The 24,676-nt window shown below is 42.9% G+C and overlaps 2 protein-coding genes across 3 annotated transcripts in view; one reads left to right on the top strand and one right to left on the bottom strand.

Annotated features, from left to right (window-relative positions):
• The window catches only part of Zmym3 (zinc finger MYM-type containing 3), a 26,145-nt gene extending 23,502 nt beyond the window's left edge, over positions 1-2,643 (bottom strand). For both annotated transcript variants that reach the window (XM_042269250.2, XM_042269251.2), the window contains exon 1: positions 2,433-2,643. In XM_042269250.2, the coding sequence (XP_042125184.1) occupies positions 2,433-2,613 (181 nt within the window). In that variant the 5' untranslated portion in view covers positions 2,614-2,643. The remainder of the gene's footprint in view (positions 1-2,432) is intronic.
• A 98-nt stretch (positions 2,644-2,741) lies between these two features.
• Nono (non-POU domain containing octamer binding) lies at positions 2,742-24,550 on the top strand. The gene is made up of 12 exons (XM_006981127.3): positions 2,742-3,362; positions 4,074-4,133; positions 13,662-13,827; positions 15,119-15,312; positions 16,830-17,131; positions 18,968-19,063; positions 19,373-19,569; positions 20,510-20,594; positions 21,135-21,237; positions 21,752-21,791; positions 22,298-22,407; positions 23,535-24,550. The coding sequence occupies exons 3-12, from the start codon at positions 13,671-13,673 to the stop codon at positions 23,667-23,669; spliced, it is 1,419 nt and encodes a 472-aa protein (XP_006981189.1). The 5' UTR covers positions 2,742-3,362; positions 4,074-4,133; positions 13,662-13,670; the 3' UTR covers positions 23,670-24,550.
• The last annotated feature ends 126 nt before the right edge of the window (positions 24,551-24,676 follow it).

Raw genomic sequence — 24,676 nt, 5'->3', positions numbered from 1 at the left:
GATTAAAGGCGTGCAACACTGCTAAAGTACTTCTTTAAATATTTATTTTATTGAATTTTATATGTGTACGTGTGTGCGCGTGTTCACCTGAGTTTTTTGTTTGTTTGTTTTCCGAGATAGGGTTTCTCTGTGTAGCCCTGGCTGTCCTGTAACTTGCTCTGTAGACCAACCAGGCTGGCCTTGAACTCAGAGAGAGTGGGATCACACCTTTGACCCCAGCACTGCCTCCCAAGTGCTGGGATCAAAGGTGTGGGCCACCACCAATGGGATGGGCTATGCCTGAGTGTGTATGTATGTTGTTCATTACAAGCATGCAGGAGCCTGAAGGGGTCAGGAGAGGTGTTAGAGCTCCTGGAACTGGAGTTACAAATAGTTGTGAGCTGCCATGTGTATGCTGGGAATGGAACCAGGTTATCTACAAGAGCAGTCAATGCTCTTAACTTCTAAGCCATCTTTCCAGCCCCTGTTTTATTATTTTTTTCCCCAAAAAATCATAGCTTAGAAAAAGTCACAGCTGGCACTTCAAGGAGGGCTCAGAGGTTAAGAGCACTGAGTGCTCTTGCAGAGGACCTGGGTTGGGTTCCCAGACCTACATGGTGGCTTACAACTCTGTAACTCCAGCTCTAGGGGATCCACCACTGTCTTCTGTACTCCTTGGGCACTGCACCAGGTGGTGAACTTACATACATTCCGGCAAAACACACACACACACACACACACACACACACACACACACACACACACACACAATAAAATAAAAATAAATAAATAAATAAATAAATCTTTTGTTGTTTATTTTTCTATTTTATGTATATGGCTATTTTTCATTTTATTTATGTCTGTGCACCACATGCATGTAGTGCCCGCAGAAGCCAGAAGAGGGCGTCAAATATCCTGGAAACTGGAGTTAGAGACAGTTGTTAGCCACCAATTGGAGCTGGGATAGGTACTCTAGTCCTCAGGAAGAGCAGCCAGTATGCTTAACTGCTAAGACATTTCTCTAGCCTCCAATAAACCTTTTTTAAAAACAGAAAGTCACAGTTTAGAAAAGTATACACGGCCGGGCGGTGGTGGCGCACGCCTTTAATCCCAGTACTCGGGAGGCAGAGCCACGCGGATCTCTGTGAGTTCGAGGCCAGCCTGGGCTACCAAGTGAGCTCCAGGAAAGGCGCAAAACTATGCAGAGAAACCCTGTCTCGAAAAACCAAAAAAAAAGAAAAAAGAAAAGTATACACATCTTTTAAATCATATATGCATATACGTGTACGTGGTTTTGTGTGTGTGTGTGTGTGTGACAGTCTTGTCTTTTACTGGCTGACCTGAAACTCACTAGGTAGTCCAGGATGTCCTCCTGAGTGATCCTCCTTTCTCAGCCTCCTGAGTGCAGGTATTAAAGGCTTAATACTTTCTCTTTGATTGGGGTGGTCATACATAGAAAGCAGTTGTCATAATTGGGGAGTGGGTCTAGGAGATGAGTAGAAGGGGTGAGATTTTTCTCTTCATACTGTTGAGCATTGATTTTTTTCCCCCATGAGTAGGAATTTATTTTCTTTTTTCATAATACATGTGTTGTATTTTTCTCTCAGAGTTTGGGAACCATTGTGTAGCACGAATCTTAAAAGTTCTTAATAAAAATCAAACCTGAGGCCAGGTATTGGGGTGAACACTGGAAGATCAGAGAAACAGAACAGGCCACAGCCACCTCACCTTGCCAGTTCCTCAGCTGATCCTGTTTCCTCAGACTGGAAGCTTCTGAGTCCTCATCCAAATGGATCTCAGCTGAACTGCTGCTCAAAAGCCTAAAAGCTTTACCAGACTCTAGTTCCTGGTTTTCACGCCATATATACCTTTCTGCTTTCTGCCATCACTTCCTGGGATTAAAGGCTCACTTCTTGGGATTAAAGGTGTGAGTCACCATGCCTGGCTGTTTCCAATGTGGCTTCAAACTCACAGAGATCCGGATGGATCTCTGCCTCCCAAGTGATAGGATTAAAGGCGTGTGCTACCACTATCTGGCCTCTATATCTAGTGGCTGTTCTGTTCTCTGACCCCAAAGAAATTTATTAGGGTGCACACTATTTTAGGGAACACAATACCACCACACCATTGGGCTAAATATAACCAATATAGTAGTTAGTAGCCATATGTTGATACACACACACGGTGGGGTGGGGTAGAATATGGCTAATCTCTACTGTGTTGAATGGCACCACAGAACCTTCCCAACATTGTAAGAAATCTTATTAGACAACACAAGTCCAGATCATTGTGTCCCCATGTAAGGTAGGTAGTGCCTGTTGGGATAATCTGCCATCCAGAGTGTGAATTAATTAGTAGGAATTAACCACTGGTGCCTATCAATTGAACCTTGTAATCCTTGGGTAACTGCCTGGGTGAGTTGGGCATTATGGAACAACGAAGGTTATTATTACCTGATAGGCTTCCTATGGGATATAGTGTAGGTCTGATGTGAAGACCTCCAACATACTGGCTCCAGCACGGCCGGCCGACCAACCTGTTGAATCTCTCCGCGATGGGAACCTTAGTGATGTTTGGCCTATCGGGTTCTCTGGTTACCATGGAAATAGTGCTGGTTACAGCTCCGGGTTGCATTTTTGACACAGAGATTAAAGCGTCAAAATAGCTCACCCTCCTGGCCCTTTATTCATGACCATTTCAGTTGCACTTCCTGAATATACTCAGCATTGGGAAAGGAAACTAAAATCGTACAGCGTACCGGGGTGCAGGCTTTGAGGAAGTGTGAAAAAAGAAACATGGCGGGGCACTTTTTTTCCAGCAGCAAACGGCCAGCTCTGCCACATAGAACACAATGACATTGTTACTCTAGATTTTTGCACAGGCGCAGTGTAAAACTCTCAGCACACGCCTACGAGCGCATTTCTCCCCTTTTCTCTCCACTTTTCCTCTCTCACTAGTTCTCTCTCCCTCCTCCCACCACTAGGTCTTTCAGTCCTTGGCAGGGCTGCTGAGTCTTTCCTTCCGACCTCCTACCTTCCACGGCTAGCTCCCCTCCCCCTTCCTTTTCCGTCTCTCCCAGAGCGCCTCCAGTGCATGCGCAGAAGGTACAAAGCCTCGCTCTTTGTCCCCATCTGTCGTTCACACGAACCCAAGGCTTTGACAGTTGGTAGCCAATAGAATCTAAGAAATGGCGGACAACTGCGTCCTCCCCTGGAGATAAACTTTGATTGGCAGTTCCCCTAGCCAATCGGGAATCGAACACTGACCCCTTGGGAGGCACCGAGCTCCGTCGGCTCGTTTCCGGCGGTCGCGCGCTCTTTTCTCGGGACGGTGGAGGCCGTGCAGCGTCGCCGTTACTCTGAGCAAAGAACTGTGGGCATTGGGTGAGTTTGGGGACGGCTCGGTGGTTGTTGGAGGGGGCAGTGGGGCTTCCTGCGACGATCTGCGAAGGAAGGGGCTAGGGCGAGGCCGAGTTTGGACAGAGGATACGGGTTCAAAGGCCCCGTGAGGCCTTTCCCCCTCCGCGTAGGGCCTTCGCAGCCCACCCGGGCGGTCCGGCGCGCTCGCCGCTGCACACCCGCCCGGGGCTTCGGCTCCTGCCTCTCTTGCTTTCCTGCCTGGGTCTTTTGTGCTACTCATCCCAAATCTTAGCGACCGTAAGTTGGCGGCTCGTGAGCCGCCCCGGGCCGGAGGGTGTGGGGTCTATTATGCGAAAGCCCTGAAGTCGTGGTTGGAGGAGGAGGCGCTTTGCTTTGTCGGACGCTCCTCCTCCTCAGCCCCGCGAGGCCATTAATTCCGAGAGGGCCTGTGGGGCCCCTGGAGCTATGATTCTTCGTGAAAACAACTTTGAAGTGGAAGTTTGCTAGTTCAGACCCCTTTGCGTTTTGGAGCTAAGTTCCTGAAACACCTCCACCCCACCCCACCCTCGTGCGCGCGCGCCTTTTTTCCGAGCCTCTTGCTGCTTAAGCTTGTCCTAGCCGTTTTTAGGCATCGTTTTTCTAGATTAAACGTAAATTTATGGCTTTACTTTGGAGTATTTTTCACTTTGCAGAGGTCTTACTGTAAGCTGACAGCTTTCTTTGTGTCTTTAACAGAAGTCGAGGGTAGAGAGGACTGGGAGACAGACTCTTTGCTGTGCTCAAATCCAAGTCAAGGTAGGTGTAGGAGTTAGGGTACCAGGTAAAGTGCAGCATGCTCACTTGAATACGGGCTTCACATTGACAACAAATTAATTTCGGTAGACTTCATATTATTTAAACTAAATGTTTTTTTAAAATCTGACATTAAAGTGTGACTGAGCTGTGTGTGTGTGTGTGTGTGTTTCCCCCCCTAATTCTGGCTGCTCTAATAGGGGACGGTGCTTAAATTTATGTTTGTGCAACTTCGTTGTTAGTAAATTGAAAAAACTCAGCAGCAGCCTTTACCGTGTTTGTATTTTACAGCTTTCAGGGTGGCCCACCAGGCGGCCATTTCAGCTTGGTAAATCCACATTGTATTTCTCTAGCAGTCTTCCACTTAGTAATTTGACTCTTCTAAAAATTGAGAGATCCTTGACTTAGATTTCAGATGCCTGTGATTAATGTGGTCCTGTATCTAAACACGTGTGCAGTTGTATCACACACAGTAGCTACAGTCATGAACACTTAATTTTCTCAATAGTCTTTTTCATCATAGTTAGTCTTAGGACACACAAGTAGACAGGAATCCTTGCTGCTGCTCTCCTTTTGAAGACCAATAGTTAGGTGTTGCTAAGTTTATTTCTGCACATGTATCTTGAAATTCTATTGCTGCAGTTGGTGAAGTGCATCTTGAGTGCTTGGTACTTAACCGTGTATACAGTGGGACCTCGGGTTCTTTAGGCAGTATTACTTAACTTTACCTTCATTGGCAAATGCAAACTTTGGGAAAAGACTACATGGAAGGGAAAGATTCATAAAAAACTAGCATAGTGGAGATTTTTATTCAAAAACATAAAGGTGTGCAATTTGGTTATTAAGTCATTCATGGCCAGGCATGGTGGCAGAGGCAGGCAGGTCTCAGAGTTCGAGGCCAGCCTGGTCTACATAAGAGTGCCTCTCTGCCTCCTGAGATGACATTTGTTTAACATTTCTATTTCTTAAGTGGAAATAGGAATGGTAGTCTTCCTTCAGGAACAAGTGCTTCCTTCATCTGTTCCTGGATGGTAGGTAGCTAATGCTTTGTAGTAGTATCTCACTTAGGCCTTCAAGTTACCCACTCCTTTAAGGTCACTAACTCATTCATCGCACCATCCTAACAGATGACTGCACAAGTTAGGTGACGTAGTCACTGACTTTGGTGGAGTTAATTGAATTGAAGGCTTTGCTGCACAATGGTTTTGAGTTTTAGAGGTCAGTAGATCTGGCTTCCATTCCTTACACTGCTGTGTTCCTGGGTAGGTAAAGTAGTTTTTTAGATTTCTGTTTTCATTCAAAAGAATAACAGCTGGGGGCACTAAATGAAGCAATGCAAATGCAGAACATTGCCTGGATTTTTTTTTTTTTTTTGAGACAGGCTCTCACTTGGTAAATGGCCTGGCCTAGAACTCACCGTGTAGACCTGGTTGGCCTCTATTTCAAAGATCCACCTACCTCTGCCTCCTGAGAGCTGGGAATGAAGGTGTACATCACCACATTCAGCTTGTTGCCTGGATTTTAATGGGCAGTAAATATATTGTCTTAATTTGCAGAGTGTACTTTTTAAAAATCAATTTTCTTTGACAATTTCATACATGTTTATGATGCGTTCTGGTTACTCTTCCCCCTCATCCTCTTTATTCTTTTCCATCTCTGCCAGCCCCAGAATACACTTTTTTCCCCAGAATATACTTTCTAAAGCCAAAATACAACCTTCCTTGAAATAAATGGCTTAGAATTTCTTTTTTTCTCTTTTTAAAAGAGAGAATTACACTGTGTAGTATAGCTGGCCTAGAGAAACTTAGATCTGGAACCCAGAGATCCACCTGTCTCTGCCTCCTCAGTTCTGGTATTAAAGGAGTGGGCTAGGATGCCCAGTTTTTTGTTTTTGGAGACAGGGCCTCAACTCTATATATAGCTCAGGTTGGCCAGGAACTCTTTGAGTAGCCCATGCTGGCCTGAAACCTGGGGCTTGTCCTACCTTGGCCAACAGAGCGTCACTGTAATCAAAGGCTTGAGAAAAAATGTTTCTTGGATTCCAACCTAAGAAAGGTAAATTTAGTGGCACAAATGGCTACTTTGGAGATAGGGGAAGGGGGGCATTTAATACCTGCACTTAAAGATTTTATTCTAATACCTCCCTCCATCTCCAACTGCTTCTGGGGTATGCTTTTATTTCTTTGTGTTTTTTTTTAAGAGGAGGGGGAGGTGTTGAGTCTTGATACATAGCCAAGGCTTTCTTAAAACTGTTTTATCTCAGCCTACACAATAATGGAATTAACAGCTGTGCACCATCACATCTTATATGTCTTTTTTCCTTTTTGAGACAGGTTTACACTATAACCCAGGCTGACCTCAAACAGCAGAGGCTAGAGTTACAGGAATAAGCCACTTTACCCAGTTTGTTTTTAAATCATTGCCTGGAGCCCCGCTTGGTGGTACATACCTTTAATCCCAGCACTAGGGAGGCAGAGGCAGGCAGATCTCCAGGTTTGAGGACAGTCAGAGTTGTTACACAGAGAAACTTTGTCTTGAAAAAAAAAACTTTAAAAAAAATAAGGTGCTTTATTTGCCAATAAATCACTAAAATTATAGCTTTTCAGGAAAACTACACTAGTGAGAGTCACAAAGCTAGATTTTGTTTCCTAATAAGTAAACAAAGCTAAAAGCACTATGCTGTAATAGGGAAAAAACTAAAAGCAACCTAAATTATCGTAGTTTAATAAATTAGTGTATATCCAGATTACTTTATATAAGCATTAAAATTATGTTGACATTGCAGAAACCAGGAAAAGCTGAACATCAAATGGTGCATTGATGTTTAAACTAAAACAGTAATGTCTCAGGAAAGTAAATAAGCAGAGATGGAAGCTATGAAAGGAATATTTAAATGCAGATGTGCCTAAAGATAATATCTATGTGCATTGATTCTAATAGTAAAAATTAGAAAGAACCTAAAGTGTCCAGCACAATAAAGTATGATTAACAGCTGAATACTGTCCATTCATATTAGTCTTTATTTTTGGAGAGGTGGCAGGGGGAGACAGGATTTCTTTATGTAGCCCTTGTGTAGACCAGAGATCTGTCTGCCTCTGCCTCCTTGATGGAATTAAAGGTGTGCCCCACCATGACCAGCCGTGTTAAAGATTTAATTACATGGTAATTGTTCATTATGTATGGGAAAGAAGAAAGGGTACAAATTGGTTTCTTTTAGTAATTTTTTTGGGGGGTGTTTTTTTTTCTTTTTTCTTTTTTTCATTTGCTTTTGGAAATGGTGGAAACAAGAGTTTCTTTGTGTAGCTAGGTGTCCTGGAACTAGCTCTGTAGATCTCACAGAGATCCACTTGTCTCTACCTACTGCTACCCCAGGCTGGCATATTTTTTTTTTTTTTTGGTTTTTTCGAGACAGGGTTTCTCTGTGTAGCTTTGCGCCTTTCCTGGAGCTCACTTGGTAGCCCAGGCTGGCCTCGAACTCAGAGAACTCAGAGATCGGCCTGGCTCTGCCTCCCAGTGCTGGGATTAAAGGCGTGTGCCACCACCTTCCGGCTAAGGCTGGCATATTTTAATAGCTATTTTAAATTAGATTTATTCATTTTTTATTTCATGTGTGGATGCTTCATCAGTATGTATGTCTACATCATGTGTGTCCATGAAGGTCGGAAGAACTAGAGTTACATTATAGATGGTTATGGGTCCTCTGCAAGAGCAACAGCTATTTTGTTTTATTTTTCAAGACAGAATTTCTCTGTGCAGGCCTGTGTTCTTAACCTCTGAACTCTCTATTCAGCCTCCCACAAACTGTTTTCCTTAATTTGCAACTTCAGATAGCTACATGTGGGGGAGGAGAGATGGCTGTTAAGAGCACCTGCTGCTTTTGAAGAGGACCTGAGTTCAGTTCCCAAACATGTCAGGAGGCTCACAACTCCCCGAACTCCAATTCCAGGGGCTGTCATGCCCTCGTCAGGCAATGTACTTGCATGCACAAAACCACAGACACACACAAATATATACATAGTGAAAATAAAATTACAAAAAACTGTATTAATGACTAGGAGGGTTTATTAGGGTTCTCTAATCTATGTATTTAGATACATATAAAGGGAGTTGATTAGAATGGCTAATCAGCTGTGGTTCCCCTAATCCAATAATGTCTGTTTACTAATGGAAGTCCAAGAACCTTGTAGTTATTCTGTCCATGAGGCTGAATGTCTCAGCTGGTCTTCTGTATACACTGGAATCCTGAAGAAGTAGACCCTAGTGCTTGTGAAGGAATGAACTTACCATTGAGATGGAGGACAAGTGGGCAAAGAAAGCAAGCTTCCTTCTTCCATGTCCTGTATACATGCTGCCACCAGAAGGTACAGTCCAGATTAAAGGTGGCTCTCCACACTTTAGGTGATTTAATTCAGAAAAATCCCTCACAGGTGTACCCAGCCTCTTGGGTTTTAGTTAATTTCAGATGTAGTCAAGTTGACAACCAAGAATAGCCATCACAAAAGGTGTATCTTAATGATGATAATAACTATTAGTGTGGGTTTTTTATGTATATCTGTATGTGGGTATGTGCACATGAAGGTGCCCAAGAGGGCCAGAGGTATCTGACTAACGAGAGCTGGCTGGAATTCTAGGCATTTGTGAATTATTAAATATGGGTGTTGGGACCAGGCTTGCTTTGTTTTCTTTTTCCTTTTTCTCTCCTTCCTGGTCTGTATAGCCCTGGTTGTCTTCAAACTCATGATTTCTTGCCTCAGGCTCTCAGAGTGCTGGAATTACAGGTATGAGCCACCCACCATGGCAGTCTTGGGTTTGTGGGTTCCCCACCCCCACCCCCCGGAGCTGAGGACCGAACCCAGAGCCTTGCTTTTGCTAGGCAAGCGCTGTACCACTGAGCTAAATCCCCAACCCGGTTTTTTTAATTCAGGGGCCAGACGTGGGTTCCGGCCCAGGTGGGCATAGAGGTGTATGCCTTAATCCCAGCAGCATTCTGGGAGGGAGGTGGGTCTTTGGGTTCAAGACTAACCTGGTCTACACAGTAAGCTATAGTGTAGCCAGGATTACATGTCTCGACCATTGTTTTTGAAAATTCAGTGTGTATGTATGTGAGGTCAGAGGATAACTTGTGGGAGTCAGTTCTCCTTTAGCTATAAGGGTCCTAGGGATTGAACGCAGGTTGTTAATTACAGTACTTACTGTAATTTCTGGTGCTTTGTAATATTGCTGAGAAATGTGGTTGAAATATTGTGAGGGGTGTGGTGGCACATGCCTTTAATCCTAGTAGGAGACAGCGGATCTCTTGAGTTCGAAGCCAACCTGGTTTACAGAGCAAGTTCTAGGACAACCAGGGCTACACAGAGAAACCTTGTCTAAAAAAAAAAAAAAAACAGACATGTGAGAATTCAAGTCGAAGTTGAAATGTCAGCATTTTAGCCCCTGATAGCCCATCTGTGCCTCATCTCTCCCAGGTTTTGTTTGTTGGTATATATGTATGTATTTGAGACAGGATTTCTCTGTGTAACAGTCCTGGATACCCTGAATCTCACTCTGTAGACTAGGCTGGCCTTGAACACAGAGATCACCTGCCTGTCTTGCGACACCACCGCCAGGCTCAATTTTTGTATTTGATTGTTATTTAGCCTCTTAAGTCATGTGTAATTTGTCTATTTTATCTTTCACAGAAAAAGTAGACTCCGAAAGCCAAAACATGGTATGTCCATCTAGAATAGCACCTAGCAAAACAGTAGGCATTCATTGAATATTTGTTAAATAAATTGGTGAAATGGAAAATTATCAATAGTCCACGAGCAAGGCAGGTACTTTCATTTTTTTGTCTGTATACTGTTCATTTCTCTCTTGGAACAGTCAGTTTTCTCTCCCTCTCACATATACACAATGTAGTCCTCATAATTTTCAGTGCCATGTGATTCCCATCAGTGAGATGTTTCAAAAGTTGAGTACAGGCCGGGCAGTGGTGTCGGATGCCTTTAATCCAGCACTCAGGAGGCAGAAGCAGGCTGATCTCTGTGAGTTCGAGGCCAGCCTGGTCTACAGAGTGAGTTCCAGGACAGCCAGAACTGTTTCACAGAGAAACCCTGTCTCAACCCCCTAAAATTTTTAGTATGACCTATTCCTTTAATCTTTGGTAATTCAGTCATTTTTATTGTTAATTTCCATAAAAGCCATCATAGTGAATACTTTCATGGCCATGCCTTAAATTTCTCATTTTTTGCTGTTCTGTGGTTTAAAAAAATACTTCGTTACGCCGGGCGGTGGTGGTGCACGCCTTTAATCCCAGCACTCAGGAGGCAGAGCCAGGTGGATCTCTGCGAGTTCGAGGCCAGCCTGGGCTACCAAGTGAGTCCCAGGAAAGGCACAAAGCTACAAAGAGAAACCCTGTCTCGAAAAACCAAAAAAAAAAAAATACTTTGTTATTAATTTGTAACTTTTTTATGTGAGTGGGTGATTTGCCTGTGTATCTTTTCTAAAATAGAAAAAAAATTTCATTCTGTTTATTTTGATGATACTTTTCCCCTCCCCAACTCCTCCTAGATTGTCTCTACCCACCAGCTGTACACCCTTTCTTCAGACACACACACACACACACTCACTCACTCACTCACATTCACATTCACACTCTCCACCCCCCTCCCCCCCAAAAAAAAAAGGAAACCAGGTCATGAAGCCACCTGACATTGGTGTTAGGAACTGAACTCATGTCCCATGCAAGAGAGCTCTTAACTGCTGAGCTGTCTCTCCAGTCCCCTGCTGTTTGTTTTTTGAGGTAAGGCTGGCCTAGAACTTCCTTTCACTTCAACCTTCTGATGTACTGCTCCAATAGGATTTTTTGTTTGGGCTTTTTAGTTTTCTGTAGTTTAAAATTTTTTAGGCTAAGTCTAGGAGTGTGATTCTCATTCCTGTATTAGAAAAGTATGAATATCTTTGTTTTGTTTTTCAAGACAGGGTTTCTCTGTAGCTTTGGAATCTGTCCTGGAACTCTCTCTGTAGACCAGGATGGCCTCAAACTCAGAGTGCTGGGACTCAAGGCGTGCGCCACCATTGTCCAGCAAGCATGAATATCTTAATAGCTCTTGTTTTGTTTGTTGTCTTCAAATTTAAAGAAAATTTAGTGTGTATATGTATAGGCTTGTGTGTACCGTGGTATGCATGTAGAGAATCTTGGGACCACTTCATGGGGTTGGTTTTTCCTCTTCTGGGATCAGACTCAAGACTGGCTTGTTAACAAGTGCCTTTACCCACTGATCTGACTCTCCGGCCCATTTTCTGTCTCTTGAAGCAGTCTTCAGATGTAAAATAAAGAATAGAAAAACTTTTGTATGTACTTAACTAAAACCGACAGTTAGTCAGATTTGTCACAATTTAGGAAATAATTTTTCCTTTATAAAGGTATCCTATAATAAAATGTCTGTGGAAAAACCTTCTGCCCCTTTTATTGACAGCTTTGCTTCAGCTGAATTCAGAGTAGAGGATCTTCATTGACTGGATAACCATCTTTGGATTAGGATGATGGTCCTCCGTTTTTTAAAGACTCAGCTTTTCAGCCAGGCATGGTTGGACATGCTTATAAAACAAGCACTGGAGAGCTGGAAGTAGGATCAGAGTTCAAGACCAGGCTTGGTTACATACAGAGTTTTAGTCATTATTATATTATTTGTGTGTCTGTATCTTTGTGTCCTTGTGTATATGTGTGTGATCAGAGAGCAACCTGCAGGAGTCTGTCAGCTCCCAGTTCTCCCCCACTATGTAGAGCCTAGGGATTGAACTCAAGTCATCAGGCTTAGAGGCAAGAGCCCTTACTGTAAGGCTGAGTCATCTTGCTTTTCTTTACAGTTTTTAAATGACAGAAGTGAACACTTTGTCTTTTTATATTTGCTTCTCTTTTACTTTGCTAGAAATATAAATTCAGTCCATTCACTCTTGGGCTCATTCACAACCTGTTCTCAAACCCTAGTTTTAAGTAAGTGCCTGTGATGTATTGGTTCTTTTATTTAGGCAGTCATGCATCTTGCTATCGTGATTAAGAATTACTTAGTATAGGAGCTGGAGAGATGGCTCAGCCATTAAGAGTACTTGTTGCTCTTCTAGAGTACCTGGGCTTGATTTCCAGCATCCACATAGCAGCTTGCAATTGTAACTCCAGTACTAGAACGCTTTCTTTTAGCATCAAAGGGCATAAGGCACATAATACACTTGGTACATAGACATGCAAACGAAACACTCATACACGTAAATTTCTCTCTGGTGTTAGATGCATTTTATTTATTATTATTGTTGTTGTTGTTTTTTGAGATAGTCCTTTGTTGTTGTTGTTTTTTGAGATAGTCCTTTCTGTGTAGTCCTGGCTGTCCTGGCACTCACTCTGTAGACCAGGCTGGCCTTGAATTTAGAGATCCTTTAAAGGCGCATGGGCCATTGCCACCCAGCACTAGATGTATTTTAAATAAATACATTAGAAAAAAATTTAAGTGTTGGGATTAAAGACATGTGCCAGCACCACCACCCTCCTCCCACCGTGCCTGGCCCTTTGTGGTTTTTTGTTCTTTTTTGTTTTGAGACAGGATCTCACTTTGCAGCATTTGGCTATCCTGAAACTTACTATGTAGACCAGGTTGACCTCAAACTCAGAGATCTGCCTCTGTTTCCTGAGTCCTAGGATTAAAGGCATGCTCTATCAGGCCTGACTCTTTGTGTTTGGTTTTGGTTTTGATTTTCAAGACTTGGTTTCTCTGTGTAGTCCTGGCTGTCCTGGAACTTGCTCTGTAGACCAGGCTGGCCTCCAACTCAGAGAGATCTGCCTTTGCCTCACAACCTCACAAGCCCTGGGAGTAATTTTTTGTTTGTTTGTTTTTCGAGACAGGGTTTCTCTGTGTAGTTTTGCTGAATGTCCTGGATCTCGCTCTGTAGCCCAGGCTGACCTCAATCTCACAGAGATCCACCTGGCTCTGCCTCCCAAGTGCTGGGATTAAAGGTGTGCGACACTATTAAAAAAAAAAAAAAAAAAGAAAGAAAAAAAGAAAAAAAAGCTGGGGGGGTGGTGGCGGCGACGGCCGCAGCCGCGCACGCCTTTAATCCCAGCACTCGGGAGGCAGAGCCAGGCGGATCTCTGTGAGTTCGAGGCCAGCCTGGGCTACCAAGTGAGTTCCAGGAAAAGGCGCAAAGCTACACAGAGAAAGCCTGTCTCAAAAAACGAAAAAAAAAAAAAAAGAAGAAGAAAGAAAGAAAAAAAAAGGTGTGTGACACCATCACCCATACCATCACCCGGCCTGGGAGTAATATTTTTAAAATGTGCTTTAATACACAATAGGGCTGGTTTGGGTAAAGGAATTGTTTTTCATTTGAAATAGGGTCTTAAATATCCTAGGCTGTACTAAAGTATGCTTTATTATTCAGAAAAACCAGTTGTAATCACACAAAAGGTGGAATACCAAGATAATTTCAATGTGTAAACCATTAGGAAGGTAACTGACTAAATCCTAAATACTGGATATTTTGACATTCCACATTTTCCTATAGGGTGCAAACATGCAGAGCAATAAAACCTTTAACTTGGAGAAGCAGAACCATACTCCAAGGAAGCATCATCAACATCACCACCAGCCGCACCATCAGCAGCAGCAACAGCAGCAGCAGCAGCCACCCCCACCAATACCTGCAAATGGACAGCAGGCCAGCAGCCAGAGTAAGTAGATGGTGGGTGATAGGGCATAAATAGGTTCCATTGAGAACGGTTTCATGTTTTTTTGTTGCTTTTATCAAGACAGGCTTTCTCTGTGTCCTGGAAGTCACTCTGTAGAGCAGGCTAGCCTCAAATCTGCCTGCCTCTGCCTCTCCCAAGTGCTGGGATTAAAGGAGTCCCTGGCTTTTTTTTTTTTTTCAGATAGGGTCCCAGCATGTAGCCCTTGGCTGCTGGCTTAGAACTTGCCTCTGTTTACCTCCTGAGTGTTGGGATTAAGGCTGTGAGCTGTGTGGAATTTTTTATAACATTTTAAAAATTATTTATTCCAGAGAGGCAGTAGTGGCTCATTCCTTTGATTCCAGCACTTGGGAGGCAGAGACAGGTGGATCTCTGTGAGTTTGAGGCCAACCTGCTCTACAGAGTGAGATTCAGGACAGCCAGGACTGTTAAACAAAGAAACCCTGTCTCAAAGTCTTTGCATGCTTCTCGTTCCTTTAGGAAACTGAGTACTTGTAAGAATAGAAACTTGATGGTGTGCGGGTGACTGGAAAAATGGTTCAGTGGTTAAGAGCACTTTTCCTCTTCCAGAGGCCTTGAAGTTAGGTTCCCAGCACCTGCATAAGGCATCTTCCTACCAACTGTAATTCCTATTGCAGGAGATCCAGCATCCTTATCTGACTTCCATGGGGACCCATACACAGATGGCACATAGTCACACTCATACACATACATATAAGTCATTTTTTAAAGAGAGGCAATAGAAGCAGAGACTGGTGAGGCAGCTCAGTAGTTAAGAACAGAGCTGTACGTACTTGGAGAAGGTCCAGGGTCTGTCCTGGATACCCATATCAGATGGGTAATGACCACCTGTGACGAATTTCAGTTCCAGGGGATCTGCCTGTGAACTCAATCCAGATATATATATATATATATATATACATACACACACACATACACATTATTATTATTATTATTATTATTATTATTATTATTATTATTATTATTAGTTTGGTTTGATTTTGGGTTTTTTGATACAGAGTAACAGCCCTAGCTGTCCTGTAACTTGTTTTGTAGACCAAGCTGGCTTTGAACTCAAGAGATCTGCCTGCTTCTGCCTCCCGAGTACTGGGATCAGAGGTGTACGCCACCACCACTGCTTTCACGTTCTAAGATGCCATTTGCTGATGAGTTGGATAGGTTGCATTGGGAAGTGGTGTTTGTCTTCATCACAGAAACAATGTGAAGGATATGACTAATTCTCTTCCTAATCTTTTGATTGACTGTCTTCTTCCAGATGAAGGTTTAACTATTGACCTGAAGAACTTTAGGAAACCAGGAGAGAAGACTTTCACCCAGCGAAGCCGTCTCTTTGTGGGCAATCTTCCCCCTGACATCACCGAGGAGGAAATGAGGAAACTTTTTGAGAAATATGGGAAAGCAGGCGAAGTTTTCATTCATAAGGATAAAGGCTTTGGCTTTATTCGCTTGGTGAGTAACTGAGCTTTGGTGCATATACTTTGAAAGATAGGGAGGATGGGAGTGAATATGGAAAAGAAAGCAGTAAAAATAGTAACGTTGTCTATATACTAATAGTTAATGGTACTGAACAAAAAGATTACTAGGTTTGAAAGCTAATATAGGTTTATTTGCCTGGAATACAAGGACTAAAGTATGGGGGTTATTTTTGCCTGCAGATCTCATTATCTAACCTCAGGGTTTCCTTGAACTTGCAGGCTTCCTACCTCTACTTCCCAAGTTCTGGATGACACACATCACCAGCATGCTTGGGTTAAGTGAAAATGAAGTGTATTTTAGTGATTATCAAGGTTTATGCAGTGTTGTCTTACTCTTTAAAACCCTGATGGCAGGACAAGTTCTTTTTATCTTTTCAAAATCTTTTATAAATATTAGTTATGGATATCCACTTTTTTCTGAGGGAAACAGTTGGGAATTAAATGTAGACTCTTATACATATTAGATAAGTGTGCTGCCACCAATTTTATATGCAGATTTTATGTTTAAAATCTGATTTGACTTAAGCCGGTGTGGTGGTGGTGCACACCTTTCATCCCAGCACTTAGGAGGCAAAGGCAGGAGGATCTGAGTTTGAGGGCAGCCTGGTCTACAGAGTGAGACATGACAGCCTGGGCTAGGCAGAGAAACCCTGTCTCAAAAACAAAACAAACAAAATCTGGTTTGATTTAGGAATAGTATATGAGAAAGAAGCTTCTGTTTGGTGGTGTTTTTTTTTGGTTTTTTTTTGTTTGTTTGTTTTGTTTTTTTTGGGGGGGGTTGATTGGTTAGTTTTGCGGGACAGGGTTTCTCTGTGTAGTTTTGGTGCCTGTCCTGGATCTATCTCCCTCTTTAGACCAGGTTGGCCTTGAACTCACAGAGATCCTCCTGGCTCTGTCTCCGAGTGCTGGGATTAAAGGCTTGCACCACCATCGCCCTGCTGTTTTGTGAGGTTTTTTTGTTTGTTTGTTTATTGAGACAAGGTCTCACTATGTAATTCTGGCTGTCCTGGAAGTCTGTAGACCAGGCTGACCTTGAACTCGGAGATGCACCTGCCTCTGTCTCCTAAGTGCTGGGACTAAAGGTGTGCATCACCACTGGCCTAAATCAGTTTCTTTGTCGGGCGATCTGATGCGATGCCCTCTTCTGACCTCCCTAGGCACCAGGTACACACGTTGTACATAAATATACATATAGTCAAAACATTCATACACATAAAATAATTATTATTCTTTTAGGACAGAAGTAATTCTGATGTGTTGGTGTACATTAAAATATTCTGAACTGTTAAGTATTCTGAGTTGTTAAGTATACATCTGTGACCCTGCCCTGGAACTCAGTATGTAGACTAGGACGGCCTAGAAATCTGCCTGCCTCTTCTACCTCCTGAGAATTAAAGGCATGTGTCACCATATCCACCAAGTTTTTTGAGGTACATTTTGTTTGCTGTTCATTTGGTCTTTGTTAAATTCTCATTTTCTTGTTTTTCCCAGGAAACACGAACCCTAGCAGAAATTGCCAAAGTGGAGTTGGATAATATGCCACTCCGTGGAAAGCAGCTACGTGTGCGCTTTGCCTGTCACAGTGCATCCCTTACAGTCCGCAACCTTCCTCAGTATGTGTCCAACGAACTGCTGGAAGAAGCCTTTTCCGTGTTTGGCCAGGTGGAGAGGGCTGTGGTTATTGTGGATGACCGAGGAAGGCCCTCAGGGAAAGGCATTGTTGAGTTCTCAGGGAAGCCAGCTGCTCGGAAAGCTCTGGATAGATGCAGTGAAGGTTCCTTTTTGCTTACCACGTAAGTATAGTTTTCAGACAATGGTTTGGAGTTCCTTAATCTTTCTCTGGTATGAAGAGTTTACATCTAGTAATCCTGTTCCTATTTTCATTTAAAGACTTACCACTAACTCAGCTTTTCTAATAAGTTTTCTGTGTAATCTTTTTTTTTCCTCCAGTGGACTGTTGAGTTTATTGGTTTACTTACAGTAGCATGGATGACTCAAAGTTAGGTACATCACTGAAAGAGTTCACTCCAACACTGACAACTCACAGAAGTCGCATCCCTGGAGCTCCCTACACAGCTTGCTGAGAGCTGGTTTACAGAGTTTGCTTATATTAGAGTCTCCTCTTTCCAGAGATTAATTACTGCTTATATATCTTTGGGAAGGTGGGACTTAAGAACCTTGTAGGCTTCTGGAACTTGCTGAGATCTAAGTTTCATTTATTTCCTGATTCTTTGAGCGGCTAAGAGGATACTAATAAAGGAATGTTAGCAAAGTTCAATATGGCACAAAAGACAGATACTCAGTACTTGTATCGGTCTCTCAGTCAAAAAAGGCAATGTTGGGTGTGGCAGCATGAACAGGAGCCACTATCCACCTAGCCATAATCTACATTTCCCATGAGCCAGCCAACCTTCTTATCCTGCGGCACTGTGACGCCTCTGTCTCCCCACCCCGATGGTCCTGGCTCAGATCCACAGATGCACTCTGGTCTTTCATTACTGCTGTTTGGACCAACTCCCTTCTAACAATCTCTGGTCCAGTACTGTGGTTCTGGACTTTCCATTGGCCAAACCTGAAGTGGTTATGTGAATGTCAGTATAATCTTAAATAGTTATGTATGTATGTACCTGTAAATGGCATAGTACACACTTGGGAAGTCATTTTTCTCCTTCCACCTTTACATGGGTTTCTGGACCAAGCTCAGGTTGCCTAGCTTGCATGAACAAGTGCCTTTATTCATTAAACTATCTTGCTGGCCCTAGATCATAAATTAAGTGATATGAGTGGTATGAGGATAACTTTTCAGGCTGGGAGATGCCTCTTGCAGAGGACCTGAGTTTGATTCCCATCACCCACCTGTTGGCTCAAAATCATCTGTAAATCATCACCGGGTAGTGGTGGTGCACGTCTTTAATTCCAGCACTCCAGAGGCAGGTGGATCTCGGTGAGTTCGAGGCCAGCCTGGTCTACAAAGCGAGTTCCAGGACAGCCTGAACAGTTACACAGAGAAACCGTTTCCAAAAACAAACAAACAAAAAAAACCATCTGTAACTTCCAAGCAATCTATCTGATGCCAGCCTTAGCAGGTACCAGGCGGATGTGGTACAAATGACATACATGCAGGAAGAACATACATGTGGAATAACCATAGCATATTTTCCCATTTTAAATTTTTAGAATTCTGGAAAATTTTTTTGTTGAATGTACTGTCTGAGCATTTTCTCCTTCATTTTCTGGAGTTATCAAACATTATAAGTATTCTCCCTACCTACTGGTGTTTATTGAGAGATCTGAAACCTGGGCTGTTAACCCCAAATTATCCATAATGCCAGTAAGAGGGACTCAATTATTTGGGGTTAGATATAAAAATCTCTTCAGAAATAATGTTTAGATGTGGTAGTTCACATCTATAATCCCAGCACTTGGGTGGCTAAAGCAGGAGGTATGCCATTAACTTGAGACTAGCCCAGCTTACAGTTTGAATCCTTGCCAAATTCTCATTCCTGTCAAAAGTGTAGTCCAGTTCTAAAGTTCTGATCCCTAATTAGTTCATCATGCCAGTGTCACACATAGGGCGAATGCTTGTTGGGGTATGGCTTCATGAACACTAAATTCCTTCTTTCCCCCAGATTTCCTCGGCCTGTAACTGTGGAGCCTATGGACCAGTTAGATGATGAGGAGGGACTTCCAGAGAAGCTGGTTATAAAAAACCAGCAATTTCACAAGTATGTGGTCTAGATACGTTGACTCTTTCGGTGGTGGTGATGGTGGTGGTGTATGTATATGTGTGTGTGGTATTGGCAGTTGAACCCAGAACTTTAACGTATTTGACTACACCTCCTTCCCCTAGTTATTTTCCTGTTCTTGAAATTTAAATAGGTGTTTAAAAGCGGCATATCTTTGCAATGTGTCTGTGTACATATGTATTTGTGTGCAATGCATATATATGTGTTCACTTGGTTCAAAGAAAAGAATGATTCTAAGAAGTCTTGGACAAAGTAAGTAATACCATACATGATATTTATTGTCTATAGGGAACGAGAACAGCCACCCAGATTTGCACAGCCTGGATCCTTTGAGTATGAGTATGCCATGCGCTGGAAGGCACTCATTGAGATGGAGAAGCAACAGCAGGATCAAGTGGACCGCAACATCAAGGAGGCTCGTGAAAAGCTGGAGATGGAGATGGAGGCAGCACGCCATGAGCACCAGGTTATGCTAATGAGGCAGGGTAAGTATAGGCCTGTAAGTAGTGAAACTAGAATAAATATCAAATGTCATTTTTTGTTCAGTAATTTCTTTGTCTCTCAGTAAAAAAAAGACAAATTTCTGCTTTTGTTCCCTGAAATACTTCGTTGATTCTGGTAGGGGGGTGGATTTGGAGTATAGAAGAATACTAGATGGATTGTATGAAGAAGAAAACAATAAGGTTTGAGTTCACTTGGATGGTCGTTCTGGGATTATACATTGTCTTAGTTAAGGTTTGATTGCTGGGCAGTGGTGGTGCACGCTTTTAATCCGAGCATTCAGGAGGCAGAGGCAGGCGGATCTCTGTGAGTTCGAGGATAGCCAGGACTACACAGTGAAACCCTGTCTCAAAAAACCAAAGAAAACAAACAAACAAAAACACCATGATCAAATGCAACTTGAGGAGGGAAAGGGTTTATTTTGTCTTAAAGTTAGAGATAACAGTCCATCATTGAGGGAAGCGAGGGCAGTCAGTTAAGTAGGGCAGAGACCTGGAGGCAGGAAGTGATGGAGAGTGTTATTAGGTGCTCCTCATGGCTTGTCCACACTGCTTTCTTTCTCTTTTTTTTTGGGGGGGGGCGGCTTGTTTGTTTGAGGCAGGGTCTCTGTGAATCCCTGCCTGTCCTGAAACTAGTTCTGTAGCCCAGGCTGGCCTTGAACTCAGATCCATCTGCCTCTGCCTCCCGAGTGCTGGAATTAAAGGTGTGTACCACTATGCCTGGCTCACCTGCCATGAGCTGGGCTATTCTACATCATTCAAGAAAATGCACCATAGGCTTGTCTGCCGACCAATTTCAATTGAGGTTCCCTCTTCCAAAATGACTTTATAGCTTGGGTCTAGTCAACATCTTTGCTTTCTGGGTAGTTATGGAAAGTTATTATATATATGAAAAGAGAATCAAAAGGTCTCAATCTGTTGCTAGATTTGATGAGACGTCAAGAAGAGCTTCGGAGAATGGAGGAGCTGCATAACCAAGAGGTTCAGAAACGAAAGCAGCTAGAGCTCAGGTAACTCCTTTCCTTCTTGACTTTTTAATTTGTTTGGGGCCTGGCACGTGCCCCAATGTGTGGAGGCCATAGGACAACTTTCAGAATCAATTCCCTCCTTCCGCACCATGTGTACTCGTAGGGATTGAACTGCTCAGCAGCCTTGCTGGTAAGCACCTTTATCCACTGAGCCATCTCTATAGCCTTGTAACTCTAACCTTTCTCCGAGCCACTCCAAAGAGGAATGCTTTTTTATTTCTCACCACATTCTCCCTGATACATTCATGGTAAATCCTGGCAAGTGTTTCTACTGCTTCTCATGTTCTCCCTTTGGGTAGATGTTTTAGCTGCATTGCTTCTAGGAATTGCCGTAGGGCTCCACTAAAGGGGAAGTGCTGGGTGCTGGTCTCTTGATTCCTTTGGGTGTTGCCCTTGTACTTGGCAAGCTGTGCTGGGTTTTGGTAGGCTTGTCTCTTTGTGTTAATATTCTTCCTATTCAAGTAGTCTGCTCATGTTCTGGAATGCCTTTATCTGTCTTAAAATACCTTGGTGACTCTATAGGCAGGAAGAGGAGCGCAGGCGCCGTGAGGAAGAAATGCGGCGGCAACAAGAAGAAATGATGCGGCGACAGCAAGAAGGATTCAAGGGAACCTTCCCTGATGCGGTATATCACCCATGTGCCCAAGATGTGCCAGGCCAGTTGTGATAAGACAGAACTACCAGGAAATGTCTGTTAGAATATCAGGTTGTGACCAGTTTTTCTATGCTAGGAAATTCCATTTAGGAAAAAAAAAAAGACCTTGATAGGGAGTTAAGGTAAGGTTTGAAGGAGTGCTCTTGCCTTGTAGCAAATTTAGGATGAAAAGCCAGTACCACTGTTTGTTGTTCATATCCAGTAACAATGAGAGATAAATTGAGTCCTGTAGCAGATTTGGCTAGTCTACTGCTACCCATGTAGTTAGATGGTTTGCAGCCCCCAGAAGAAATGAGCTCTTTCTTCCCCCTGTTGCCTTGTTTTGTTCCTAAAAGAAAATTCTAATTTGTTACCTGAAGTCCCGGTACAAATGGCAAGAGGGCATTAGTGTGTCATCACTGTTTATGTTCTTTGTGTTATCATCAGTGGATTGTAATAGAGTAACTGTTGTCTTGGACTGTGTTGAGTGTGTATTGTTTTTCAGAGAGAACAAGAGATACGGATGGGCCAAATGGCTATGGGAGGTAAGGACTTGACTTAAGAGTTAAAAAGTTCTGGTTGCCTTTGGGGGTGATCTGCCTGTCTGCCTCACAAGGCCCTGCCCAGCTCTTTTTTCTCTCTCTAGACAGGATCTTACTATGTAGCTTTGGCTATTGCTGTTCTGGAACTCAGTGTGTAGACCAGGCTGGTCTTGAACTTACAGAGATCCACCTGCCAAATGCTGGGATTAAAGGCGTGTACTGCCATGCCTGACTTTTTTTTTAATGTGGGAGTCTAGGATTTAAACTCAGATCCTCACACTTGCAGAGCCTAATTTCTTTTTCTTTTCTTTCTTTCTTTCTTTTTTTTTTTTAAAATCTGATCTCTATTGAGTTATGGAGCTTCTACCTAGTCCACATTTAAATGATTTGACATTTCCAGGAACATTAGGGCTTTTAGGCTGGGAGTAGGGAATTCTACTGAATTGTTTCTTGGTAGGGGAAGAGACTGATAATCTCTCCCCTGTACTGATCATACTATTCTGCTTTAGGTGCTATGGGCATAAACAATAGAGGCGCCATGCCCCCTGCTCCTGTGCCAACTGGTACCCCAGCTCCTCCAGGACCTGCCACTATGATGCCAGATGGAACCTTGGGATTGGTAATAAACTTCAGGGCCTCATAATAACTGTAAATAGTGATAGGAGGAACTTCTCAACCTCTGGGGTCTGATTTTTGTGGATAGGGGGGGGGGCGCTAGATGTCAACTGCTTGTGTCATTCCTCAGGAGTCATCAATGACCCAGAACTTGACAATTAGGCTAGGTTGACTGGTCTTTAACACTGGATGCTGGGGAATTAAACTTGAAGGACAGGGACTTTACTTGACTAAGCTATCTGCTACCTGAGTTTACTTTGATTTTGTTACAGGTACAGATTTTTAGGATTATTGGTATACATAAAATATAACCTAAGATGTTTAGGGGTGGTGAGGATGATTGAACCCAGGATCTGATGTATGTTAGGCAAGTGTTGTCTCACTATTTCGTGTCCCTGGTCTTTTAGTTTGTAATCTTGAGAAAATTCAATACCAGATGCTATTTTAATCTTGGAGTTAAGCAATAGCCTCTGTGGCTGTCCCATTGAATGATTGTAAATCGTTATCCTCAGTAAACAAGTTGCTTTATGTTTGTTTTGTTGGTTTTGGGTTTTTGAGACAGGATCTCTGTACTCCTAATTGTCCTGGAGCTTGCCATGTAGAACAGGCTGGCCTTGAACTCACAGATGCTCCTGCCTCTACCTTCCAAATGCTTGCACCATATTGCCTGGGCAGCAGGTTGCTCTTTAGAGGGAGAAGTCAAGGAAGCTTAGATATTATTATGTATAATGGATGTGAATTCAGGGGCCTCATGGTTCATAAAGTTCAGAAGTTGTTCTGGTTCAAATGTCAAAATGGAATAGACTATGGAGAGACTTAAGGCTGCTACAGAAATGATAGCCTGTTCTTCCTGACTAAGGAAAAAGGACTTGGATAGAACCTATTCAAATAGGAATTTCAGTTGTATATATAATACGGATAAAAAGCTATATTATGAAGCTGTGACTAGTACAGCCTTCTGTTCCTCTCAAGTTTCTCCCCTAGAACTCTAAGCAGACTTGGGTACCTTCCCCTTAGCAGTCAGGAGTCTTGACCAGTTAAGTAGAAATGGCCTGTAGTGGGAAGACCATAGAAAAGCGGAAAGTTGAGGACAGACTCTTTATTGTAACATTGTTCTTTTTCTCTTTTAAGACCCCACCAACAACTGAACGTTTCGGCCAAGCTGCTACAATGGAAGGAATTGGAGCAATTGGTGGAACTCCTCCTGCATTCAACCGCCCAGCTCCTGGAGCTGAATTTGCTCCAAATAAACGCCGCCGATATTAAATAAAGTTGCAGTGTCTAGTTTCCCGCAACCCTTAAAAGAAAGGCCCTTTTTGGACTAGCAAGAATTCTACCCTGGAAAAGTGTTAGGGGTTTCCCGATAGATAGGTCTTCCCTGCCTGTACTACTCTAGGGAGTATGCTTGGAGGCAGAGGGCAAGGGAGGGGTGGTATTAACAAATCAAAGTCTGTGGTATATTGCTTTATCAAGGCTGTCTGGTGCATTCCCAAAGTGTGTTGATTGTTGAGGGACTGGAGAACCATAGCAAAATGAACTCAGAGAGCTCCATTAATCTTGACCATTCCCGTTTTCTTCTTCCTTCGTCCATCATATTTCATCTTGATTCCCCTCAACCCCAGAGACACTGCCATATATACCACAAAACCTAAACATCCTCCAATGACCTAGCCCAATTCCTCCATTCACTCCCAGGTGAGAATTCAGACAAATGTCCACAGAGGTTACAGCATACATACGGTTCTGTTATATCTCATATATAACCCCTTCATGTCCTAAGGAAGACATTTTCTCTTAGAGGTTTTCATTTTAGTATATATCTTTAAAACAAAAAAAAGTCTTGTGTTAACTTGCCTCCATCTTTTTCTTGGGTAAGAGGTGCTCAAGAATGAATGACCTTTTGTGTCTATGATGTTGCTGTTCACAGCTTTTCTTGATAGGCCTAGTACAATCTTGGGAACAGGGTTGCTGTGTGTTGAAGGTCTGACAGTCGCTCTTAGCCTTGCCTATCTTAGGTAGTTACGCTGTGCATTTTTTATTGGTGTACTATGTTTGATTTGTTCCTGATACCTTCAATTTGAAATTTTTCTGAGAAATGGAGCAGTAATGCAGCATCACCTTATTAAAATACATTTGAAGCCTTTTAATTTTCTGTGCTGTTTTTTGAAGGGGAAGGGAGGGGAAGAAATTCTGTCTTGGGAGATGCATACAGTAGACTGCATAATGGTGATCTTTGTTACCTTTGAAATAGTAAACATTAGATGGGCAGGAGA

Source organism: Peromyscus maniculatus, chromosome X (genome assembly GCF_049852395.1).
Source record: "Peromyscus maniculatus bairdii isolate BWxNUB_F1_BW_parent chromosome X, HU_Pman_BW_mat_3.1, whole genome shotgun sequence".
Taxonomy (NCBI): Eukaryota; Metazoa; Chordata; class Mammalia; order Rodentia; family Cricetidae; genus Peromyscus; species Peromyscus maniculatus.
The sequence above is the reverse complement of the archived record's forward strand: the minus strand, read 5'-3'. Positions and strand labels throughout refer to the sequence as shown.